Source organism: Microcaecilia unicolor, chromosome 4, assembly GCF_901765095.1.
Source record: "Microcaecilia unicolor chromosome 4, aMicUni1.1, whole genome shotgun sequence".
Lineage (NCBI taxonomy): Eukaryota > Metazoa > Chordata > Amphibia > Gymnophiona > Siphonopidae > Microcaecilia > Microcaecilia unicolor.
The window spans coordinates 342,553,496-342,574,752 of NC_044034.1; the positions used below are offsets into that span (position 1 = coordinate 342,553,496).

At 44.4% G+C, this 21,257-nt stretch overlaps 1 protein-coding gene across 1 annotated transcript; it reads right to left on the reverse strand.

The window, feature by feature from the left end:
- Positions 1–143: 143 nt before the first annotated feature.
- Positions 144–18,892, reverse strand: TMEM50B (transmembrane protein 50B). The gene is made up of 6 exons (XM_030199667.1): positions 18,794–18,892; positions 15,680–15,792; positions 10,354–10,421; positions 6,330–6,422; positions 5,283–5,340; positions 144–230 (listed from the first exon to the last, which is right to left on the reverse strand). The coding sequence occupies exons 1-6, from the start codon at positions 18,890–18,892 to the stop codon at positions 185–187; spliced, it is 477 nt and encodes a 158-aa protein (XP_030055527.1). The 3' UTR covers positions 144–184.
- Positions 18,893–21,257: the final 2,365 nt, after the last annotated feature.

Genomic DNA, 21,257 nt, shown 5'->3' on the forward strand with positions numbered 1-21,257 from the left:
GGTAAGGGGGGGGGGGGTGACGGGGGAAATATGTGACATGGGCGGGGTGTGGGCGTGGCTAGGGCAGGGTATGGGCAGGGCCCACCAAATTGGTATGCACAGGGCCCCGCACTTGCTAAGACCGGCCCTGGGAATAGGGACAGCTCTTTGTGTGTATTTTTAAAAATTGGAACGTGGTCTCTTCTTATCCCCAGAGTTCTTCAGTTCTTCCAAATTTGTAGACCAGAGTGCTGTATGAAAAAAAAAAAATTCAGAATTGGAGGTAACTTATAAGAAAAGGCTATAACAATGTGGATTGAGTAGGCTTGACCTTTCATGCGATCTATATTGAAATTTGTGCTTGCTTTCTTGACCGTGCTTGCTCAGACACCCTTGCTATCCACATACCCATATCTCTGTCTCCTTCCCCAGCACGGAAGGTGCTGAGTGAGATGTAGAGAAGGAATCTGGTGCAAATATGAAGATGGGGCCTCCTATTTAGCTGGTACAATGGCTAAGGTACAGTATTATGACAGATGTGGGAACTTCCAATATTTCTTCACTAGCAAGGTGTGAACAGTGGCATGTTAAAAAATAAATCTTCACACCTTTATTTTTCATAAGCTGCTGTCTAAAAATATAACTCAAAATGCATAAATGCATCTATACAATATACACGATACCAGGCCTTCTCAATCCAGTCCTCGAGGCACATCAAGTCCAGTTTGTTTTTCTGGCTATCCACAATGAGTAAGCATGAGATTGGCATGCATGCCTTCTTTGGTATGCAAATTTAGCCACCTCATGCATATTCATTGTGGATATCCTGAAAACCCGATGGGACTTGGTGTGCCCCCTGAGGACTGGGTTGAGAAGCTCTGCTCTACACTTTCAGTGTGAACAAGTATAGAAATATTTTCAAAAGTAAATCAAGATAATATGGTATTTAAGGATAAAAAAAACAAAATGTCTTGATTGTATAAAAGGCTTCACAATTCTTACTTAAATACTTTGTGGAAGCCCTGTTTGCAGCAATGAGTTGTTTAGGACAAGAGTCTACCAACTTTGTACAGCAGGATGGGGCAATTTCTGTCCGTGCTTCACAGCAGAGTATCTCGCGCTCTTTCAAGTTGATGGTAGACTGTCTGTGGACTTCAGTCTTCAAGTCTTGCCACCTGTGGCACAAATTTCACCCAAGCAGAGCCTGCGATGTAATGGGACCCAGGATGGGAGGGTTAGAGCTAATCCCATATCTTCTGAGGTGGATGGCCCTTGTTCTGGCCCTTAATTTATTTATGTATTTGTTGCATTTGTATCCCACATTTTCCCACCAATTTGCAGGCTCAATGTAGCTTACATTATGCCGTAATGGTGATCGCCATTTCCGGATCGAGAATTACAAGCGATGTTGCATTAAGGCGCATAAATGGTAGAGTAGAATAATACAGTGGTGTTGCATTGAAGTTTCTGAGTGATAGAGTGAATTATAAAATTAGTCAGATAATCAGCTATAGAAAGTTCGTTTCGGCATGAGAAATAAAGTGGTAGTGCGTATTGCGTAATTTTCAGTAGTAGCAACGAAGGTTATCAGTCTAATGTAACGAGTTCAGTTTTGGATTTAAACTTCTGCCACTGCTTGGATTTTCTATTGTATTCAGGTCTGGGTTTTGATTGGGCCATTCAGGGCCATTCACTTTCTTCTTGCTGGGCCACACCATTGTTGCTTTTGTTTTCTGTTTAGGATCATTATATATATATTTATTTTATTTGTACCCCGCGCTTTCCCACTCATGGCAGGCTCAATGTGGCTTACATGGGGCAATGGAGGGTTAAGTGACTTGCCCAGAGTCTCAAGGAGCTGCCTGTGCCTGAAGTGGGAATCAAACTCAGTTCCTCAGGACCAAAGTCCACCTCCCTAACCACTAGGCCACTCCTCCACTGTTGCTTCTATTTGAGATTCTACATGGAATGTTGCCATTCCACTCGCAACATTCCATGTAGAAGTCGGCCGGCCCTTGCAGATCACCAATGTGGCCGCGCAGGCTTCTGCTTCTGTGAGTCTGACGTCCTGCACATATGTGCAGGACGTCAGACTCACAGAAACAGAAGCCTGCGCAGCCTTCTACATGGAATGGAATGTTGCTAGTGGAACATTCCATGTAGAATCTCCAATAGTAGCAACATTCCATGTAGAATCTCCAATAGTATCTATTTTATTTTTGTTACATTTGTACCCTGCGCTTTCCCACTCATGGCAGGCTCAGTGCGGCTTACATGGGGCAATGGAGGGTTAAGTGACTTGCCCAGAGTCACAAGGAGCTGCCTGTGCCTGAAGTAGGAATCGAACTCAGTTCCTCAGGACCAAAGTCTACCACCCTAACCACTAGGCCACTCCTCCACTGTTGCTACTATTTGAGATTCTACATGGAATGTTGCTATTCCACCAATGTGGCTGCGCAGGACGTCAGACTCACAGAAACAGAAGCCTGCGCAGCCTTCTACATGGAATGTTGCTAGTGGAATAGCAACATTCCATGTAGAACCTCCAATAGTAGCAACATTCCATGTAGAATCTCCAATAGTATCTATTTTATTTTTGTTACCTTTGTACCCTGCGCTTTCCCACTCATGGCAGGCTCAATGCAGCTTACATAGGGCAATGGAGGGTTAAGTGACTTGCCCAGAGTCATCACAAGGAGCTGCCTGTGCCTGAAGTGGGAATCAAACTCAGTTCCTCAGTTCCCCAGGACCAAAGTCCACCACCCTAACCACTAGGCCACTCCTCCACACTGCTGAAAGGTGAATCTTCTCCCCTGTTCTAGGTGTATGAAAGACTGGAACACGTTTTCTTTCAAGTTTTGCCTGTGCTTTCACCACCCATCTTGCCTTTGGAACCATTTGGGATTTCTATGACAAAGGAGGTGAAGGTTTGTATAACCAAGATTTTTAGGGTTTTACTTTTTGAATATTTCTTTAATTGTTCTTTCACACTGAAAATGTTTCACTGATTTATATAATATAATGTACAAACTCCTCCTATGTTTAATACATTTTGAACTGTAATTTTAAGCAGAATGTGAACAACATGCAGCGGCATAAAAACTTTGAACAGCCTTATACAGTGCCTTGCAAATTACTGGAAAAATAAAATGTATGGATCACATTATAAATCCTCAGGTGGTTATTTCCAGGGGCAGCAAAAATGATAAGGGACTTTTTTTTTTTTTAACTGATACCCACTTCTGCCATCTCACAAAAATTATGTCACAGATTATAATCCACAAAATATGCACTTAAAAGATGGAGTCTGCGCCATAAAACATGTAAACTTTTAGTCCCACTCGTTGTAAGGTTAATTTCTAGAATGATCCCAATCTCCAGTTTTGCATGAATCATTTGCATCCACCCAGGCACATACTCCACCTACCCACAGAAATTGTAATGCAGATAAAGCACCAATAGCTGGGCATCAGTCAATACAGTCATCGTGCAAGAGCAACAACTAGTGCCCAGACTTAGCTTTAGGTCCACGTTAGCTGGGTTCTGGAGGAAGTTGCAAAAATGTGGTCCCTAGCTAAGAACTGTTGTTGCATTCTCTGGGTAAATATATAACACTAGTAAAAAAGGCCCGTTTCTGACAGAAATGAAACGGGCACTAACAAGGTTTTCCTCGGAGTGTGTATGTTTGACAGAGTGTGTTTGACAGTGACTGTGTGTGAGAGAGAGTGAATGTGCGAGAGAGAGAGAGTGAGTGTGAGAGTGTGTGTGTGTGTGTGACAGAGAGTGCAACTGTCTCATCTGTCCCCTGCCCCCCCTCCAGCCACTCAGTGATGCTTCTCTCTCCCCTGCTCCCCCTGCAGGCACCCAGCAATTCTCCTCTGTCCCCTGCCCCCCCTGTAGCCACCCAGTGATTCTCCTCTCTCCCCTGCCCCCCCTCCAGCCACCCACCGATTCTCCTCTCTCCCCTGCCCCCCCCCTCTCCAGCCATCTGGCGAGTCTTCTCTTTCCCCTGCCCCCCCTTCAGGCACCCAGCGATTCTCCTTTGTCCCCTGCCCCCCCTGAAGCCACCCAGCGATTTTCCTCTCCCCCTGCCCCCCCTCTCCAGCCACCCAGTGATTCTCCTCTCTCCCCTGCCCCCCTTCCAGGCACCCAGTGATTCTCCTCTGTCCCCTGCCCCCCCCTGTAGCCACCGAGCAATTCTCCTCTCATCCCTGCCCCCCCCCCTCCAGGCACCCAGTGATTCTCCTCTGTCCCCTGCCCTCCTGTAGCCACCCAGTGATACTCCTCTCTCCCCTGCCCCCCTCCAGGCACCCACCGATTCTCCGTTGCTCCTTTGAAAGCCCTGCCCGCCTGTAGCCTTCCCTTCGAGTTCATTCCCTGTGAGTCCCGCCTTCTGACGTCATTTCCTCTTTCCGCGAGGGCATGATTCTGAGGGAACGAACTGGAAGGGAAGGCTACAGATGGGCAGGGCTTTCAAAAGAGTGACGGAGAATCGGTGGGTGCCTAGAGGGGGGGGGGGGGGGCAGGGGAGAGAGGAGAATCGCCACCATGGGTTTCTGTTGTGTGGCAATGACAGTCCGGGCAGGCAGGCAGGCATTTTTTTCAGACCGTTCATCGGTTCCCCGTTCTTGTGACGTTGCAGACTGTGAGCCAATGAAATGCTGAGTTACAGACTTACGAACCCTACACTGCCACAGTGCCACGGAGTCAGCTTCAGAACGTTGGAGGTACTTATTATATAGGATTGGTGGTAAAACCTCGATAAGCTGAAAATTAAGTTTCATAGTGCCACTAACCAATAGAAACTGGTTCTGGTTGAGCTGGAAGCTCAAAAAGAGCAGGGAGTAAAAGTTTGTTGCTCTCTATCTCCATCATCTGCCTAGCCAATGAGCATACTACATATCAGATTTCAGAAGCAGTGGCGTAGCCACAGGTGGGCTTAGGTGGGCCAGGGCCCACCCATTTATGGCTCAGGCCCACCCAACAGTAGCACACGTTTCGTGGTAACTGGTGGAAATCCCAAGCTCCGCCAGCGGAAGATTTTCCCCTGATGGTAACAAAAACGCTACTCTCCATGACACCTGCGCATGCTCAGTTTTCAGTGCATTCCTGCTGCCAAGATGGAAATAAATGTTTTCCCATCAGCTGAGATTTTTTTTTTAAGGGAGGAAGAACACTTGGTGCCCACCCAATTCTTGCCTAGGCCCACCCAAACTCTGTTGTCTGGCTACGCCCCTGTTCAGAAGAAAAGAAATAGTGACAATTGTTAAAAAAAAAAACTATTGGTCAATTCTATTACTTACCTAAAGAATATCAATACATTCTGAAAAAACACAGCCAATCCTGGGTATGCAGCAGTATCTTGAAAAACACACACAAACAGAAAACCATCTAATTAAAGACTGAGAGAAACTAGCAATTGTTGCTGTATGCTTTGATATTGACTGACACTCGTGTGCAGTGCTAGGTAAAACGTTGGCATTAGTCAGATGTTGGCTATGGTATGATGGTTACCGCCGTGCACAGGGAAATAAAAAATTATTTTCCGGTAAGCAGAGCGGACGCGCGTATAAAACAAAATTACTGCCCGGGCCATGCGGTAGCAGGACGGTATCTCCAAATTGACGTGCGTAGGACGTACGTACATGCCTACACAGCTTAGTAAAAGGGCCCCTTTGTAACTGTTGATTATAATTGAAAAAAATATTGTTGACTAAATTTGTAATGCATAGCTCTTTGAAACTGTCATCCTAATCCATAGATGCAATTATAACCTAAACCTTAAGCTGTGAATTTGTGTAGCCTAGTCTCTGAACTTTAGAATATTATTATTATTAACATTTGTATAGCGCTACCAGACGCATGCAGCGCTGAACACCTGACACAAAGATACAGTCCCTGCTCGATAGAGCTTACAATCTAAAAATACAGACAGACAAGACAATTAAGGGCGAGGGAAGTACTGGGTGAGAAGGAACAAGGATAGGGGAATTGAGTAGTGGTTAGGAGCCAAAAGCAGTGGTGAAAAGGTGGGTTTCCAGCATAGATTTGAAAACAGGTAGAGATGGAGCTAGGCGTACAGGCTCAGGAAGTCCATTCCAGGCATAAGGTGCCGCGAGGGAAAAGGAACGAAGCCTGGAATTAGCCTTATATTAAGAGTTTTATACATTTATACTGCTTATTTTTAAGTGCCCCACTGGATGTAGTTTTATGATTTGCTGTAACACACATTGGGCTATTATCAGTGTATCCCTGCTGTTATCCTATGTGCTTTACTTTGATGTACTAGTTGTAACATGCTTTGAGAGCTGCTGCCTTATTGTTGCTATACAATAAAAATCCATTCTTACTTTGTGCAACATATGCTCCAAAGAAGATCCACATGGAACCGATAAGTGATCCAAACATTAGCATGAAACCAATTAAAAGCCAGACTCCAGCACCTGCCAGGAATATACTGAATGTTAACATTTCCTTTCACATGGCAAATATTAAAGCATTAAGAGACACGTTACCCTAAAATAACATAGCAAAACATTTGGTAGAATATACATTGAAAGTCAGCTTCCAGTATATCACCGTGGGACCATTGAAATTTTGATGATCTTCGTCAAGGACAATGTATTTTCAGAGCAGTCTTTTTCTCAGCCCAGGCATTCCCTCCCACAGTTATCATATACCATAAACTAGAAATGTATTTCTAGATAAACCTGCTATGGATTATTGTAGATGAATCCACCACAATCCACAGCAATTTCAGAATTCCCTGGTATGCAAGGTGAAATGTACTCTTACCTGATAATTTCTTTTCCTTGAGTCCAGCCAGACCAATCCAGATGATTGGGTTATGTCCCTTTGCCAGCAGATGAGATCAGAGCTGACTCCACTCCCTTTATAGGGGGCTGATGCTACTTTCAGCTCCTCAGTATCTTATCTCAAAGCTAAGACAACTAAAGGTAGAGAATTATGATCAACAATATCAAGAATTAAATAAGCAGATGGACACAAACTGACAACAAATTAAGATGCAGAAAATACAGAAATTTCGTTAGGATGAAATCAGCAGTGTGGTAGTAAATTTTTAATAATGGGCTCTCTCCAGCCCTGGAATTTAGGAAGGGGCCCAGGGGTGGACTGGGGGGCAATGAATTCCTCTCTCTCCCCTCCCCCTGTGTGGGTGCACTAGGTATACCTTTGCTGGCAGGGAAGCCAAGCCCCGCCAGCCAAATGAATGGACTGCCACCATTCCCCACTGCTTGTTTCTGGCTCTGAGCAATATGCCAGGACTTCTCACAAGCTGTTCTCTCCATTGCTCCCCTAGCTGGGAGGGAGACAAGGAGGAAGAGCTCCAACATTCCTGTCAGGTTGCCTGCTGAAATATTAACTCAGTAGAGAACTAGAACTGTATAGGCTCTGCCATACCTGAGGGTAGATCTGTAGTATCCATAAATTTCCCCGTCTACCAGAGGCTAAGAGGGAGATCAAGAGCCTGCATGCTTCAGTTATGTATTTTTGGTGGAAAGCAGCAGTAAAGTGGCTGCAGATCCCATTAAAATACAAGCATTGGCCAGACTTTATTCCGTGTGCACCATAGGGTCACCACTCAATCTGGGGAACCCCTCAAGCTTTGCTTCTGGCTGGATGCTAAACCTCTACAGATTGCACCCTCCTACCTGGTGCCTGCTCCCAAGTCAAGCCAAATGTACCAGATGACAAGCCAGTGGTGGAGCCAAAAGGCAATTTTTGGGTGGGCTAACATGTTGGATGGGTGGGCACTATAGAAACACCTGCCACCTAATACACCCATTCCCTACCCAAGCCCCTACCCCTACCACACACCTACCCCACTCCCAATAATTTCAATGGGAGTAGCAGTGATGGTCTCGGTGGCAGCAGGCCACATTGAATGCTAGGGGAAATACAAAAGGGTGCACTCTTCATCCTCCACTGAGCCACGGTCCTCCAACACACATATGCTTCCCCCAAATATACCCTAAATATTACAGTGGGGCCCTAAAATACTACTACTACTTGACATTTCTAAAGCGCTACTAGGGTTACGCAGCGCTGTACAATTTAACATAGCAGGACAGTCCCTGCTCAAAGGAGCTTACAATCTAAAGGTATCAATACATCTATCAAGAAGACTGAACAAGCCAAATTACTATAGAATACTACATAGAAAATTCATGCTAACAGAATACTTTGGTCACACACACAAAACACAAATGCCAAATACAGAATAAGTGACCACAAACCATAAACAAATTAAATCGAAATCTCAAGAAGCCAGACCTTGCATGTAGAACAGCACAGAGAAATACAAAGAGATGCATTTTCTCCTATACTGTGCAAAATATAATGATAGCACATGCAAGAGATGGTGTGGGGGGGGGGGGGGGTACAACTAGGGCAACTGCGTTTGGCCCCTTAGCCAGAGAGAACCTCAGGCCAGCCGGAAGCTGAAGAAGTCTGTTAGTAAACTTTGGGATCCCCTCCTACATTTCTGCCTTGGGCCCCAGCCATATCTAACACCAGCTCTGGCAGGATGTACATTTCAAATCTGACATATTCTAATCACAAAATAGACAAAATAAATTTATTTTTTCTACCTTTTGTTTTCTGGTCATTTTATTTTTCACGATCCTAGACTCTGGTTTCTACATTCTTCTGTCTTCTCTTAACTCACTCACCAAAGTCTCTTGTCCATTTGATATTTCTACTCTCTCCATGTCCACTATCCATCTTCTTCCATCTCCGTATCTTTATCTTCCTCCATGTTCAGTATCTCCTTTTCTCTGTTCCTATATTTCCCTGTCCAGCTTCTTCCCTCTTTTCATTCCCACTGCCAATATATGTCTATCCTCTCTGACCCTACCCCATCCAGCTTCTCTCCCTTTCACTCCCTCTCCTTTCCAGCATCTGGTTTGCTTGCTTGATTCTCTGCCTGCCTGCCAACCCACCCTCCGCTCCTCCCTCCCACTGTAGGTTCAGTATTTGATCCCCTTTTCCTTCATTGCCTTGGTCTGGTATCTCTGTTTCCCTTCCCTCCCTCCTTGTGCTGTTCCAGCAGTTCTCTCCCTTCCCTCAAGCTCCCCTCCTCCTCTTCCTCCCACAAGTCCAGCAGCTCTCCCCCTTCTCTCCAGCCTCCTCTTCCTCCCACATCCAGCAGCTCTCTCCCTTCCATCCAGTCCCCTCCTCCACTTCCTCCCATGTCCAGCAGCTCTCTCCCTTCCATCCAGTCCCCTCCTCCTCTTTCTCCCACATCCAGCAGCTCTTTCCCTTCCCTCCAGCCTCCTCTTCTTCCCAAGTCCAGCAGCAGCTCTCTTCAGCCCCCTCTTCCTCCCATGTCCAGCAGCTTTCTCCCTTCCATCCAGATCCCCTCCTCCTCTTCCTCCCACATCCAGCAGCTCTCTCCCTTCCCTCCAGTCCAGTCCCCTTCCTCCCACAAATCCAGCAGCACTGTCCCTTCCCTCTAGCCCCCTCCTCCCCCTACAAGTTCAGCACTTCTGCCTTTCCCCAATCCAACCTCCCTCACTGCCATTCCTCCCACCGGTCTGGCCGTCCGGGAGCATTGCCTGCCTCTTTCTGCTCCTCCCCGCTGCAGCTTTCTTTTTTGGGCCGTTGTGGCAGTGATTCACACAGGCATTTCCCTATGCCCCTGGGACAAGCTGAACTGCCATGTCTTAACCTGCAGCAAAATCACCTCCCCTCCCCCCCCAAACACAGTGGAAGCAAGTTGAGGAACAGAGTGTGAAGTATAAACACTTCAGACCTCCTGACGAAGTCCAAATCTGATACAGCACCATAGCAGACCTAGAGGCAGTCTGAGAACAAACTGCAAAAGACGCCTATTTTTGTAACTTTTACTGCCTCCCTGTTGTTTTCAAAGGACAGAGGTAGAAGTGTGCTGTAAGTAGCTCCTTCTGTCTGACCCACTGAGAGTGAATGGTCACCAGGCACCACCTGATACTGAACTACTGGTGTGGAAACCCAGACCCCAACGGAGCCTGTTACCAAGAGAGGAGGGAAAATTCAGCTACAAAGGACTGTTGCGCATCCTCCAGATTTTATTTATGCTCTGCTGGAAATCTGGCCTACAACTTTCCTGGGAGCAACCAGGTCACATGTCTGTACCATCTGCTGGAGCCAGAGAAATACTGAGAAGCTGAAGGTAGCATCAGCCTGGGGAGCAAGGCCAGCTCAGGGATTTTTTCTGCCTTCGTCTGTTGGCAGGGTGACATAACCTACTCTTCAGGGCTGGCATGAACAAAAAGAAAACCCACATTACCATGATGAAAAGTTCCTGGAATTTTTAACCTGCGCTTTTGGCTTTAAAGGCAGTATATCAAATATATGCAAATAAATGTTTACCTGTCCTTCCAAGAACTCCATCACTATAGCCGTCACCTCGCACCTGTGCATTTGACACTGCATTTATCCTAGAACAAAAAATGATTAGATCCAACAACATTTTCCCCTAAACTCTATTTCAGAAATACTGATTGTTAAACATGTCATGACTTTTTAAAATGCCACAATTATAGTTTGTTGTAACTATGCAGGCTTTCTAATGTGAAATGTGCCATTGTCAAGGAAGTAAACTAATCAGTGTTTGTTTTTAGATACCATCCAGCTCTTAATACTTTGTTTGATCTCCCTCCTTGCCCCAAGAATAAAAGAGGTCATCACAGAAATGAAATCATCAACTCAAAAATTAGTTACTACCAGTATCTCTCTATATAAAAGGCAACACCAACGTTCTATGAAGCCTCCAGCCGGAAGTGTGAAGGGGGAGAGATATCCGGTTTCCCCATGAGTGTCTGCCCCGCCCTCTCTGTAACACAAACAGTCAGTGAAGGAAAACAGCAGAGCACGAAATCAAATCGCTGGCTCTGTAACAGAGAGGGGGGAGGGGAGAGAGGCCAGAGGGCAGGGACACACACACTCCCACATGCACACAAAACCTTGCTAGCCCCCATTTCATTTGCATGAGAAACGGGGCTTTTTTTACTAGTTGTATAATAATGAAGTAATAGTAACTAGTAATAGTAACATAAGTAAACGTTTCAGTACTTTTACTTGCAACCAAGTACTGTAAAACAGTAAATACTTTTGCTTGCAACAAAGTAATATTTTAACCATTTTTGGTACTTTTACTTCATTACGTAATGATCCTTACAAGTAAAAGTAAAACTGAACTAATACATTTTTCAAGCCAAGTTTAAATAACCTGCACAGGTTTGGAATTGTCCATATTGCATGCATATAGGCATGTCAATTTCTTTTTCAAATTTCTGTTTTATTAGCCATAGCAAACTATGCCAAAATATTTCACAGGACCCCACGGTCACTCACAAAGGAAAAATATTCAACATTAAGGAATCTTTCACGTGCTCATCTTCCAATGTGGTATATATCATTCAGTGTAAAAAATGCAACGAAGGCTGCTACATTGGAGAAACAAGTCAGATGCTAAAGAAGAGATTTAATTTACATAGATATCATATGAAAAATGCCAGTACCAATAAAGATGTCACACCTGTGGGACAGCACTTTACAAAACCTGAACACTGTACCAGTGATTTTATGGTAAGAATCCTGAAAGGGAACTGTAAAACAATACAGGAATGTAAGACCTTTGAAATAAGAATGATTAAATATTTTGACACCAACCAGACAGGACTTAACAAGGATCTGGGTTTTCTAGCCCATTACAAAGCATACAATTGTATTGCTTTGAAAATTGTATTGCTCTGGCACCCCCTCCTGTCTCCATGCATATCTCCCTGTCTCTCACCTATCCATCCCCATCCTGTTAGACTGTCACTGAAATGCCCTGATGTTTCACTCATATATACTGTCATTGCTTTGAAAATTGTCACCCTCCTGTCTCCATGCATATCTCCCGGTCTCTCACCTATCCACCCCATCCTGTTAGACTGTCACTGAAATGCTTTGATGTTTCACTCATATATACTGTCATCTACCAACATTTGCTTATTTCCGATCTGACGAAGAAGGGCAACCTTCGAAAGCTAATCAAGAAATGTATTAAGTTATGTCCAATAAAAAAGGTATCTTATTTTCTTTTCCACGTTTTATTTTGTTTTATTTCTATTGATTACCTTTAAAAGTGGACTAACAAGGCTACCACACATCTCTACATTAGCCATGTGGAAATAATTTTATCATCTGACCCCAGCATCTGCCCTCTTTTCGCAGTCCCAATCCCAGCATCTTTCAATATCAGCTTCCTTCTTCCATCCCTATCCTGAGAATGGTGAAGATTGATTTGATCAAAGTTTAATCAAATCCCAGTGCATTCACCACATTTAAATTCTCACTATAGAGTTACAAAACCCCTTTACTAATATATATGGTTTCACTCATATATACTGTCATCTACCCAACATTTGCTTATTTCCGATCTGACGAAGAACCACAAATCCACAAGTATAAAATGTATTGTACGGTTTTGGGATCTTGCCAGGTACTTGTAACCTGGATTGGCCACTGTTGGAAACAAGATGCTGGGCTTGTATGTCAACACTTATGTACTTATGCACTTTATCTTTCTATAGTAGGGAATCCTTGAATGCTATGCTTTCTTCCAAAACGAACAACCCCTAGGTGTGCTATCATCTTATCTTTCTCTTCCTTGGGAAGGGAATAGAAATTCCTCATCATCCTGGCCACTTTAAGGTTAAAGTCAGGTGTCTCGCCCATCTCCAATAATTAGACACAAAGGGAAGCATTCGGGAATATATGATCCTCCTACAGAGTACTCTCTCCCATTGCTCATTCGAGAGCTACCAAGTGATCACACTCTAGGGAATAAGGGTCACTATCTCCTCTTTCCTGAACAGCCTCCTCATGGAGGCATTACCCTTTTCTTGAGAGGCAATCTCCTCAAGCCCAATGAACTGGCTATCTGCTCCTCCTCTTGCCAAGCCAGCTCCCTTGACTGCCAAACCAGTGGAGTGCTCTGTCACCTCAAACACTGCAAAGGCTAACCTGAGGTGCCTTACATACAAGGGAGGATATTGATCAAGGCTGGTAAGGGCTTGAGAAGAGAAGGAACCCAAAGGCACTGTCCAAGCATTAGAACCCTAGGACTGATTTTCATTCTCAGGTTGCAGCAATTTTCTTGCAAGAACTTTAATTGACTTTTCTTTGGTGATGCCTATTTTATATAGAAATAGTAAGTGGTAATAGGCCACCTTCTCGGAAAAGGACACAAGGGCGCCAAAAATGTAACTTAAAATCTATTGTTCTTTCTTCTTATAAGTTTTTGTCTGAATCAGTGCTACCTATTCCCTGTTGCTATTTTAATGCCAGGTATGTATGTAACAAAATATGATTTATTGAGATACTAGTAAAAAAAGGCCCGTTTCTGGAGCAAATGAAACGGGCGCTAGCAAGGCTTTCCTCTGGCCCCCCCCCACCCAACGCACCTTCATTGTTAGTGACAGCATTGCGGCGCCATGGCCGCCCTCGATGTGTGAATCTGGCCCCCCCAGCCAACGCAGTGGGTGGCCCATTGCGCCGCCCTGGCCGCCGTCGATGTGAGTGAATTGCTCCGCCCTCAACGTCATAACGTTTGACGCGAGGGCGGGGCCCCGAGACTGTGATTTTCATGGCTTCAGAGCTTCGAACTTATGAACCTTGGCTTCAGTGACGTCAGACAATAGAACGTTGAGGGTGAGTTTTATATATATAGATTGTTGGGGAGGCAGGCCTATGTTTGGCTTTTATTACTGAAACCTGGTTGGTTGATTTTTCTGTGCCTGTAATTAAGAATTTATGCCCTCCGGGTTATTCTATGATTCATTCTTTTCATGAGTTAAAATGGAGGGGGGAGGCTTAGCAGTTATTTATAAAGATTTTTTAAATCTATGTTTGTAGTTCAAACCTGTGTGTCTTCAGATTTAGAGACCATGCTTTGTCAAATGCCCACTTCTAACACTGTGAACTATTTAGGTTTTTTACTTGTTTACAAAACACCAGGAACTTGGTCTTCAACATCATCTATTTTATATGAACAGATTATTGATGCTAGTACTAGATTTTTGACTCAACCTAAACTGACTTGCAGACCAATGTTTGTATAAACCACAGTGCTCAACTCTGTCTGCTAGTTGTTTGCACTGAATATGCTTTCAGGTGGAGGAAAGACTTCAGTATAAACAGTGTTACTGTTATAGCATAGCTACTGTTTACGACATCACTAGTTAGAAAACCTCCCTTCAAAAATGACATCACCGACATCTCAGAGAAAATCAAAAGAGGCCTAACCATATTAGAAAACCGGGCCACTGCATTCAAGTTCAAACTCAACAAAGACCAGACCCAGTTCCTGGCAATAACAGCACCCCACAACCAAGCCTCCATACACAACATAACCATAAACAGAACTACATACTCCCTCACAAACAACCTAAAACTCTTGGGAGTAATCATAGATTAAAAACTGACATTCGAACCCCAAGTCACAAAGGTAGTAACGACCTCATTCCACACTATGTGGAAATTAAGAAGAATCAGAAACAACTTCTCCTCACAAATATTCTCCGACTCATAGTATAGTCAACAGTTCTTACACACCTTGGCTACTGCAACGCAAGTTATGCCAGATGCAAAGAGCATATTACCAAGAGACTACAAACAACTCAAAACACTGCAGCCAGACTCATCCTCAGAAAGCCTTGATACGAAAAGGCCTCCCCCCTATTACAAGCTCTCCATTGGCTCCCAATGAAAGCACACATAACCTTCAAGCTCTGTACCATGATCTGGCTTATAATACATGGTGAAGCACCTGCATACCTATCGGACATGATCATCTTACCCCTTAAGAACACATTGAAAGAAGCGAGGAATTACCTGACCCTGCATTACCCCAGATGTCACAAGCTCATCTACAAGACTGCTCACTCAACGAACTTCCCATATCAAAGCACCAAGACGTGGAACACCCTCCCCAAATCACTAAAGTCCATAACGCCCTACACTAACTTTCGAAAACACCTCAAGATCTACCTGTTCAAAAAGTTCTTACCCATAGAAAACTAAACAAAAACATTTGCACACATACGAAATGATGCAGACTACCCCCTCATCCGAACCTCTCACATCCCCATTCTCTATCCCCCCACCCTGCCTATTAAAACGTAATACTCCTTCTCTCCTACTAGCTTTGTAAGCCACATCAAACCTAACCTCTTTGGAGAATGTGGGATATAAATGCTGCTATCTATCTATCTATATAAATAAATAACCTCTAACTCTGCCCTTAATTCACCCATTGTCACCCCACTTTTTATGCTCCTAAATATAACAGTTTAGTGGAATTTTGAGTATAAATTAGGCACCTAGCCCTAGAAAATGTTCAATTTAAGAGCATAACTGTCAAGTTAGGAGCATAAATCCATTGAATATCAGGCCCTACATTTTAATACAATCTGATGGCTTACTTCATTGAGCGTTTTTTTTTTTTACAAAGGCGCACTGGTGTTTCTAGCACGCGCTAATGATTAGCAGGCGCTAAACGCTACAGACACTCATAGGACTATATGGGCGTCTCTAGTATTTAGCTCTCGCTTATTTTTTGTACGCCTTTGTAAAAGGGGCCCTGTCTAAAATACCAACACCACTATAAATAGTTTTTTTTAAACTTCCTATTCCTCCGACTACTTACATAAAGAAGGAAACTGTGGAAAATACCCCGCAGATATGGAAAACATGCTTCAAAGATTTTTGATCAGGATAAACTACTGCAGCATCAATCATTATCCACCAACCTGTAAAAAACTGAAACAGAATATCATCATCATTGGATCTGGTGCTGAAAGTATGCACACAAAGATTTCTGTATACGCAAAAGAGATGCTAGTGTTTGTGCAAGATCCTAATGATTTTCTGTTCAGAATTACTGAACAGCTGCAGTGTTTTAGAGATATCTTGGATCTAAAAATAAATAAGGAAAAATGATATCGTACTTGCTAATTTTCTTTCCTTTAGTCCCACCAGACCAATCTAGAACCTGTGGGTGTTCATCAACCAGCAGATGAAGACAGAATAGAAAGTAGTTCCATTTGATTCGCTCCGAATGGGCACCGCGCAGGCACAGATATTCAGTATTTCTTCTGACAAAGCAATATTTTATCCTTTCCAGATGAGTTGTCATCACATATAATAAAATTAAGCAAACATTTTATAGTGAAGGGACTGCAAAAGGTCATCCACCACTGTAGAGAAGGACACATCCACAGCTGAACTCATCAGGAAGTCATACAGATTAGACTTTGGAGAAGTAGTATATTTATCGTCAAAAGACGAATGAAACAGACACCGGACTATGGAACCTAGCTGATTCCACAGGAAAAAAAGGAACATAGAGGGGCATAATCGAACGGGGCACCCAAGTTTTCCTGGGACCATCCTCGTAGGATGGCTCTGTGAAGGGGCGGGGAAACCCGTATTATCGAAACAAGATAGGCGTCCATCTTTCGTTTTGATAATACGGTCGAGGATGCCCAAATCTCAACATTTAGGTCGACCTTAGAGATGGTCGTCCTTAGAGATGGCCGTCCCCGATTTTCAGCGATAATGGAAACCGAGGACGCCCATCTCAGAAACAACCAAATCCAACCCATTTGCTCATGGGAGGAGCCAGCAGTCGTACTGCACTGGTCCCCCTCGCATGCCAGGACACCAACTGGGCATCCTAGGGGGCGCTGCAGTGGACTGCAGAAATTGCTCCCAGGTGCATAGCTCCCTTACCTTGTGTGCTGAGCCCCCCAACCCCTCCCCCCCAAAAAAAAACCCACTACCCACAACTGTACACCACTACCATAGCCCTAAGGGGTGAAGGGTGGGCACCTACATGTGGGTACAGTGGGTTTGTGGTGGGTTTTGAAGGGCTCATATTTACTACCACAAGTGTAACAGGCAGGGGGGGATGGGCCTGGGTCCGCCTGCCTGAAGTGCACTGCACCCACTAAAACTGCTCCAGGGACCTGCATACTGCTGTCATGGAGCTGGGTATGACATTTGAGGCTGGCAAAAAAAAAAAAATTAAGTTTTTTTTGAGGGTGGGAGGGGGTTGGTGACCACTGGGGGAGTAAGGGGAGGTCATCCCTGATTCCCTCTGGTGGTCATCTGGTCAGTTCGGGGCACCTTTTGAGGCTTGGTCGCAAGAAAAAATGGACCAAGTAAAGTCGGCCAAGTGCTCGTCAGGGACGCCATTCTTTTTTCCATTATCGGCCGAGGACGCCCATCTCTTAAGCACGCCCCAGTCCCGCCTTCGCTACGCTGCTGACACGCCCCCGTGAACTTTGATCGTCCCCACGACGGAAAGCAGTTGAGAGCGCCCAAAATCGGCTTTCGATTATGCCGATTTGGGCGACCCTGAGAGAAGGACGCCCATCTCCCGATTTGTGTCGGAAGATGGGCGCCCTTCTCTTTCAAAAATAAGCCTGATAGTCTCCCTTTCCATGTGGGAAAGAGGAACCCGAATTATAGCTATGTAATGCAAGGTTTCACATTAGGAGTCACCGACTGGGAAAGGGATCTAGGCGTCTTCGTTGATGATACGTAGAAACCCTCTGCTCAATGTGTGGTGGCGGCTAAGAAAGCAAATAGAATGTTAGGTATTATTAGGAAAGGAATGGAAAACAAAATGAAGACGTTATAATGCCTTTGTATCATTCCATGGTGCAACTGCACCTCAATATTCTGTTCAATTCTGGTCACCACATCTCAAAAAAGATATAGTGAAATTAGAAAGGGTACAGAGAAGGGTGATGAAAATGATAAAGGGGGTGGGACGACTTCCCTATGAGGAAAGGCTAACGCAGCTAGGGCTCTTCAGCTTGGAGAAATGACAGCTAAGGGAGATATGATAGAGGTCTATAAAATAATGAGTGGAGTGAAACGGTTAGATGTGAATCGCTTGTTTACTCTTTCCAAAAGTACTAGGACTAGAGGGCATGCGATGAAGCTACAAAGTAGTAAATTTAATACGAATCAGAGAAAATGTTTCTTCACTCAACGTGTAATTAAACTCTGGAATTCATTGCCAGAGAATGTAGTAAAAAGCAGTTAGCTTAGTGGGGTTTAAAAAAGGTTTGGATGGCAAGTCCATAAACCATTATTAAAATGGACTTGGGGAAAATCCACTGCTTATTTCTAGGATAAGCAGTATAAAATGTATTGTACCTTTTGGGGATCTTACCAGGTACTTGTGACCTGGATTGGCCACTGTTGGAAACAGGATGCTGGGCTTGATGGACCAGTATGGCAATACTTACTGTATGTACTAACTCTGGTGCATGCTGCAAAGTGCTCGGGTGCAAGGGCACCATTTGGACCTCTGGGTCTTTTGCTGCCAACAGCAAAAGCTGACGGTATTTGGGCAAAGGAGTTGGCCACACCAGACCCTACTGGAACTTGAAAGTCTTTTAACGTGGTTTCCTGCAACAGACGTATCGGACTGGGCGCCGAGAATGCTGCCCTCACCTTTTCCTTTATCTTGCCCAAAACTTCAGGCAAGCCCACTCTAGCCACAAAGACACGTGACAACCTCAAGAGGCAGAAGGTACATCATACTCGCTCCTCCAGCGCCATCTTGGATGGGGACCTTTTGTACTAAGCTGACTGGCTAGCCTAAAAATGTTTCTTTTAAAAATTTGAAAATGAGTTTTTCTCCTTCAAAACACTAGAATGAAAAAACTTCAGGAAGAATTCTCTGAATTAAGGAATTCATAGAGTTTCACTATATAACAGTTAAAATTCAAATGCAAAGACTTACCAAAATGCCTGCTATAACAGACACAATTACATTTCTTCTTTCTCCCCAGTCAATACATTCATACTCTGGCCAGCGGAAGTTATCTAGGAAACCTGCCATTTGACTACCTGCTTCTCTTTCACCCTTCTTCTTCCACAGGCATTTCAATGAATGGAATCTGAAACACAAAAAAAAAAAGAAAAGAAAAAAAATACCTTAATAAAGCCTGTATAAGGGGAAAGCTCTTCTTCCCCTGGAATTCCTGCATTGAGTCCTAGGCAAATGTGTATTTCTGGACCCCTATCGCACTTGTGCTTTTTATCAATCCATCCTGAGCCATCTGGCTCCACAAGGATCTTCTCCCCACATGTCACCTCTCCAGAAGCAGCATACAAAAAAACCTGCAGGTTCTGGTTCTGGGTGTGGTGTCAGTAGCATGGTTGACTATGAAAGCACATGTTTTTAGTGGAGCGGCCTAGTGATTAGAACAGTGAACTGAGAACAAGGGAAGCTGGGCAAGTTATTTTCACCGTCCATTGCCTCTAGTACAAACTAGAGATGCCAGGGGTCGACTGCCCCAAAGAGTGAGCTTTACAAGTGCTGTGTCTGGGCATGACTTTGCATATTATTGTATGCAAAAAAAAAAAAAAAAAAAGCTTCACAGATGGTAGAAACAAAAGATATTGATATTTCGCTTACTTTGGTGCTTGTGACGGCAGTATTAGGACAGTTTTCAAAGGAATTTGCCCAGGTAGCTTAATAGTTAGCTAGGTAAATTCCATGGCTGAGAATGTCTTCACTTAGGGCCTTGTTTCCTAAGGTGCGCTAGCATTTTTAGCATGATAGAGACATCCATAGGAATATATGGGTGTCTCTAGCATTAGCAGACGCTAAAAACGCTAGCGAGCCTTCAGCGAGGCTCAGTAAACAGGGCCCTTAATATGTGCACAGCAGTGGTGTTCCTAGGTTGGTTGCCACTCGGGGCGGATTGCCGCTGCGCACCCCTCCCCCCGGGTGCAGTGGCGTCTGTCCACCAAGGGTGCAGCACGACCCCCCCTGGCGCAATGATGATACCCCCCCCCCCCCCCCGGGTGCATTCATGGCTGCTGGAAACAGCCGCGCGGCTGTCGGCTCTGCTGGCTCCATCTGCCCCGGAACAAGAAGTAACCTGTTCCGGGGCAGAGGGAGCAGGGAACCAGCGGAGCCCACAGGCGCACGACTGCTCTCTGCACCCCTCCAGCAGCGTGCACCCGGGACAGACCGCCCCCACCGCCCTGCCCTTGCTACGCCACTGGTGCATAGAAACAGTGGAATGCTCCACTCCAGCTCACATTTTCAAAGGGAAACTATTCATATTAGACTGTCCCCACCAAAGACAGAAACACACACACATATGCACTAACTCATTTTTGATCATCTTCAAACAGACACACACACAAAAGCTAGACCTGACTGTTATTTTTGTGACATCGGACTACTACTGCTACAAAGTGCTATGAGTCCTTTTGTTAAAGAATGGCTCTTTGTATGAATGTGCCTTTCCTATGCAATTTTGCAGATCTTTTTCCTTAAAAGTAGATTTTATTTTATATGAACTGCCTTGGCTTGTATTGCAAATTAGGTGGTATACTAAAGTTTTAGAATAAATATAGGACATACATAAGTACATAAGTATTGCCATACTGGGACAGACCAAAAGTCCATCAAGCCCAGCATCCTGTTTCCAGGGAGGTTTTTGGAGGGCTCAGCACACAAGGTAAGGGAGCTATGTTCCTGGGAGCAATTTATGAAGTCCACTGCAGTGCCCCCTAGGGTGCCCGATGCTGTCCTGGCATGTCAAGGGGGCCAGTGCACTACAAATGCTAGCTCCTCCCATGATCAAATGGCTTGCATTTGGCCGTTTTTGACATGGACGTCTTTGGTTTCGAAAATCGCTGAAAGTCAGAAACGTCCATGTCTAGAGACGACCAAATCTAGGGACGTCCAAATTTAAGGATTTGGACGTCTCTGACGGTATTTTCGAAACAAAGATGGACCTCCATCTTGTTTTGAAAATAAGGGTTTCCCTACCCTGGATTTTGCCATTTTGCAAGAACGTCCAAATTGCAACTTGGACGTCCTTCAAAAATGCCCCTCTTTGTCTCATTAATCATGCTTTTGAATATACTCTGTAATTTTGTTCATATAATAGTCTTTACCATTTTGCCTGGCACAGTCGTCAGACTCACCGGCCTATAATTTCCCGGATCTCCTCCGGAACCTTTTTAAAAAAATCGGTGTTAAAATCGAGCATCGGTACCGGAAGATTGGAGGGTGGCGAATGTAAGGATAAATTACATATTACTAACAATAACTCCGCAAACTAATTTTTCACTTCTATCAGTATTCTCGGATGAATACCAACCGGTCCAGGAGATTTGCTACTCTTCAGTTTGTATAATTGCTCCATTACAACCTCCAGGTTTATAGAGAATTCATTCGAGTT

Excerpts from the sequence above, each read along its gene's own strand:
- TMEM50B (XM_030199667.1), bottom strand. The coding sequence starts at position 18,892 with ATGGCAGGTTTCCTAGATAACTTCCGCTGGCCAGAGTATGAATGTATT. Across the intron at positions 10,422-15,679 it reads TCCACAGTTTCCTTCTTTAT|GATAAATGCAGTGTCAAATG; the intron begins GTAAGTAGTCGG and ends TTTTTGTTCTAG. Across the intron at positions 6,423-10,353 it reads TGGAGTTCTTGGAAGGACAG|GTGCTGGAGTCTGGCTTTTA; the intron begins GTAAACATTTAT and ends TATTCCTGGCAG.